This window comes from Chaetomium globosum, genomic scaffold (genome assembly GCF_000143365.1).
Source record: "Chaetomium globosum CBS 148.51 scaffold_1 genomic scaffold, whole genome shotgun sequence".
In the NCBI taxonomy this organism is placed as follows: Eukaryota; Fungi; Ascomycota; class Sordariomycetes; order Sordariales; family Chaetomiaceae; genus Chaetomium; species Chaetomium globosum.
In genome coordinates, this window is record NT_165976.1 from 1,967,610 (window position 1) to 1,970,698 (window position 3,089).

Consider the following 3,089-nt stretch of genomic DNA (forward strand, 5'->3'; position numbering starts at 1 on the left):
GACCTATAACCCCGGCGCACTTCTATGTACCTATGTAGCGCCTGTACTACCGGCGGAAAGCAAGAGAGGTGGTCAGATTCCATACCCCTGTCCACCTCTTCGGTTAGAAGTAAGCACCCACGTCCCACCGACAACGCGCACAACCGACTACCCCAACTCGAGGGCTAGTCCTTCTATCCCTCCCATTTCTCTTCCCGCTCATACATAGATTGCTACTACAACTTGCTGGCCCTGGTATGACCTCAGCGCTCAAAACCAACACCACCAGCAGACATCCCCCCTTCAAAACCTGTACTGTGATGATCATCATCATGTCATTAAGTCAACTAAAGTCATGTATGCCCTCAAATGCACCCATCCGTCCATCCATCCATCCACCGGGTGGGTATTGGTCCCGTCCATTATAAGTAGCAAAAAGCCCAAGACCCAAAACCCTAACCAAAAAGGTAAACACCAAACCAAGCATCAAGCACCGAGCACCAAAGCGCCAGGCACCCAGCCGCCACCCACCACCATCCATCCTGTGATGGCGATGATGAAGAACTCCTACCAAAACGCCACGCCCTTTAAAAAAAGCCAACCCAATGAACCATTCGCAATCCCAAGTGAGGTGGGTAAGTAAGCACCCAGTTGCCCCCCCCCAATCGTCTGTCCGCCATCCATCCGTCCACTACCCATGACCTTCGTTTTCCTAAAACGGAAAGAAGCCTCCCTATACTGGTGGATCCAACGTGTGCGTGTGTGTATCCCACGTCCGCCATGCTAGGATGGAGGCGGGCTTAACTCGCCGACTCGCCTAGCGGAGCTCGGCGCCCGAAATTGATTGAAGAGCGAGGTTTGGCGGGCAAACGTTTCTCTTCGCTCTCTTAGCCACCCCGATCGTTTTGTTGGCCACACCTCGTGTAAGCCGGTCTCCAAATTTCTCCATGTTCGAGACTCTCCCGTTCCGCGGCGCTGCCGTGCCTTTGCTCCGACTCGGGGGAGGAGCGGCTCGACTGCCTCCTTAATTTTGAACTGGTCGTTCAGGCGTCCTGAATCGGAGCAAAGATGAGGAATGTGGCGCTGCCATGCCCGGGCCGCCCTCCCCGCCATTCTTCGCAGTAGACCGTGGGAGAGGCCGCCAGAAAACCAGAATTCTCCACTTCTTGGGCACCTCAGAGCGTGTACCCGGCCGTGTTCAGGTCGCCGTAGACATACATGTCGATGCCCTCGAGCCCGTCGACGCTGCTAGCGGCGCTGAGGCCCATGTTGCCAGGCGCGCTGGTGCCGGCGGTGCCGTACGGCATGCTGTTGAACTGGGGCGGGTAGCTCGTGTCGCCGATCTGGGAGGACTTGAGGGAGACGTATTCGGCGTGGAGCGCGGCGTAGGCCTGGCTGAGCACGTCGTTGCGCTGCTTGGCGTCGCTGAGCATCCCCTCCAGGTCCTTTATCCTTTGGTCCTTGCGCTCGCGGTACGCCCGCTGCGAGGCACGGTTCTGGGCCCTCCGTCGCTGGGAAGAGATAGGGGTTAGTTTGCGGTCTTGCCAGGGATGCGTGGCGGGAAGTACATACCGACAACACGGCTGGGGGGGCGTTCTTGTAGCGGTTCTCTCGTTTCCGCTTGGCTACTGGCTTTTGCTGCTCTGACGGGTCCGCGGATTCTCCTTCCTCGTGCCCGGGGCTCGGGTACCGGCTGTCTCCGGCGGCGGGGTCATACTAAATCGCGCCGTTAGACCTTTTGCTCCCCTGGTCAATGAGCGCGGAACGCTTACAGCTGAGTTGTTTGGGCTCTGCGATTCGGACAAGTATGGTTCATGATCTCCGTAAACGTAGTACATCGAGTTCGGTGGCGACGGGAAGTCGGTAAAATTCCCGAGGTCTTCCATGGTACCGGCTGTAGGAAGGCTGTTGAGGTGTTGGGATGGGGATGGGTAGCCTTGTGGAGAGCGACGAGCTCTTGATGAGGCGTACTGAGGGCGTGGTTGGGCGTGGATGGTCGAAAGGCGAGAAGGTGAGAGCAAGGGCATGGTTCGACACCTGGCATGGGGACCAGCTCTTATATATGTCGATCAGGGGGCCATTCGGTTCACATTATCATTCCCATCGAGAAGGCTGTAAGGCGAGACGAGGCTCCACCACACACATGGAGCGGCGGAAGCCAGGGGCTCGGTGCACACCCACACGAGATCGGAGATACCCAACAAAGTTGCAAGTCTCTCGACGGGTATGGCCTTGGCAGTTGCATGCTTCCAGGGTTCAGAGCAAAGTGGTGGCGTACAGGGGGTGAAGCGGAGGGGTGGAGGGGGGGAGGGGGGAAGGGGGGGGAAGTGGTACGTATCTCTCGACCTGCATGGACATGGCAGCATAAAGGTAACATGAAGAATACGTTCCTCTACCGCCCTTCTGCGCCGACTCCCGCGCCCCCTTGCCGAGCAAGTTTTGCATATTCTTGCGGGCGGCCACGGGATCATCGTTCGAGGCGAGACATGGCGCCGGTGGTCGGCGCGGCTCTGACCCCCCTGGCACGGTGTATTCTCGGAACGGCGGGAGTTGAGTTGGCATCATCAGATAATGCGCTGCTGCCAAACTGGACGCTTCTACGTAGACCGGGTTGCATCCGAGAACGGACGGACGGACGGACGGAAATGCCCTTCTCGACATTTTGGATGACAAGAAAGGCACGCGAAGGCTCTTGATCCTTCTAGGCAGTGACGTCAAAATTGGATGTCGCCTCACAATGGCCGGCCATCCGTCCATGGGAATGGATGAGTAAACAAAGGAAGAAGGCCATCGATAGGATACCGACATCAACAAAGTGTGTCCCAGAAAAAGCCATTTGCCACGCGGCTGAACGGCACAGCCGAAGCCCTACCGAGCCTGAGCCTGAACCTGACGAGGCCAGGGCAACCAGGGGAAATGTGTCGTTGGATTTGCTGTATTTTTGCAGTGCGCCCCTGGTGTGCGGTTTAATCGATGCCTCAAAAAGCTTCAGCTTCTCCAAGCTGACAAAACGTGCGCCGCAGCGGCCGGCGATGGTGGGGTGGATGCAACACCCAGTCAAACTGCTGCTAATATATCCGCTATACGAGCGGTCCAACCGCCGGTCGAGC

At 57.6% G+C, this 3,089-nt stretch overlaps 1 protein-coding gene across 1 annotated transcript; it reads right to left on the reverse strand.

Moving 5' to 3' along the window:
- Nucleotides 1-1,154: 1,154 nt before the first annotated feature.
- Nucleotides 1,155-2,640, reverse strand: CHGG_00650 (uncharacterized protein; the record flags this gene model as incomplete). The annotated part of the gene is made up of 5 exons (XM_001219870.1): nucleotides 1,155-1,490; nucleotides 1,552-1,695; nucleotides 1,752-2,032; nucleotides 2,123-2,225; nucleotides 2,314-2,640. 5 exons carry the CDS (start codon nucleotides 2,638-2,640, stop codon nucleotides 1,155-1,157), a joined length of 1,191 nt encoding a protein of 396 aa, XP_001219871.1.
- Between the last annotated feature and the right edge of the window lie 449 nt (nucleotides 2,641-3,089).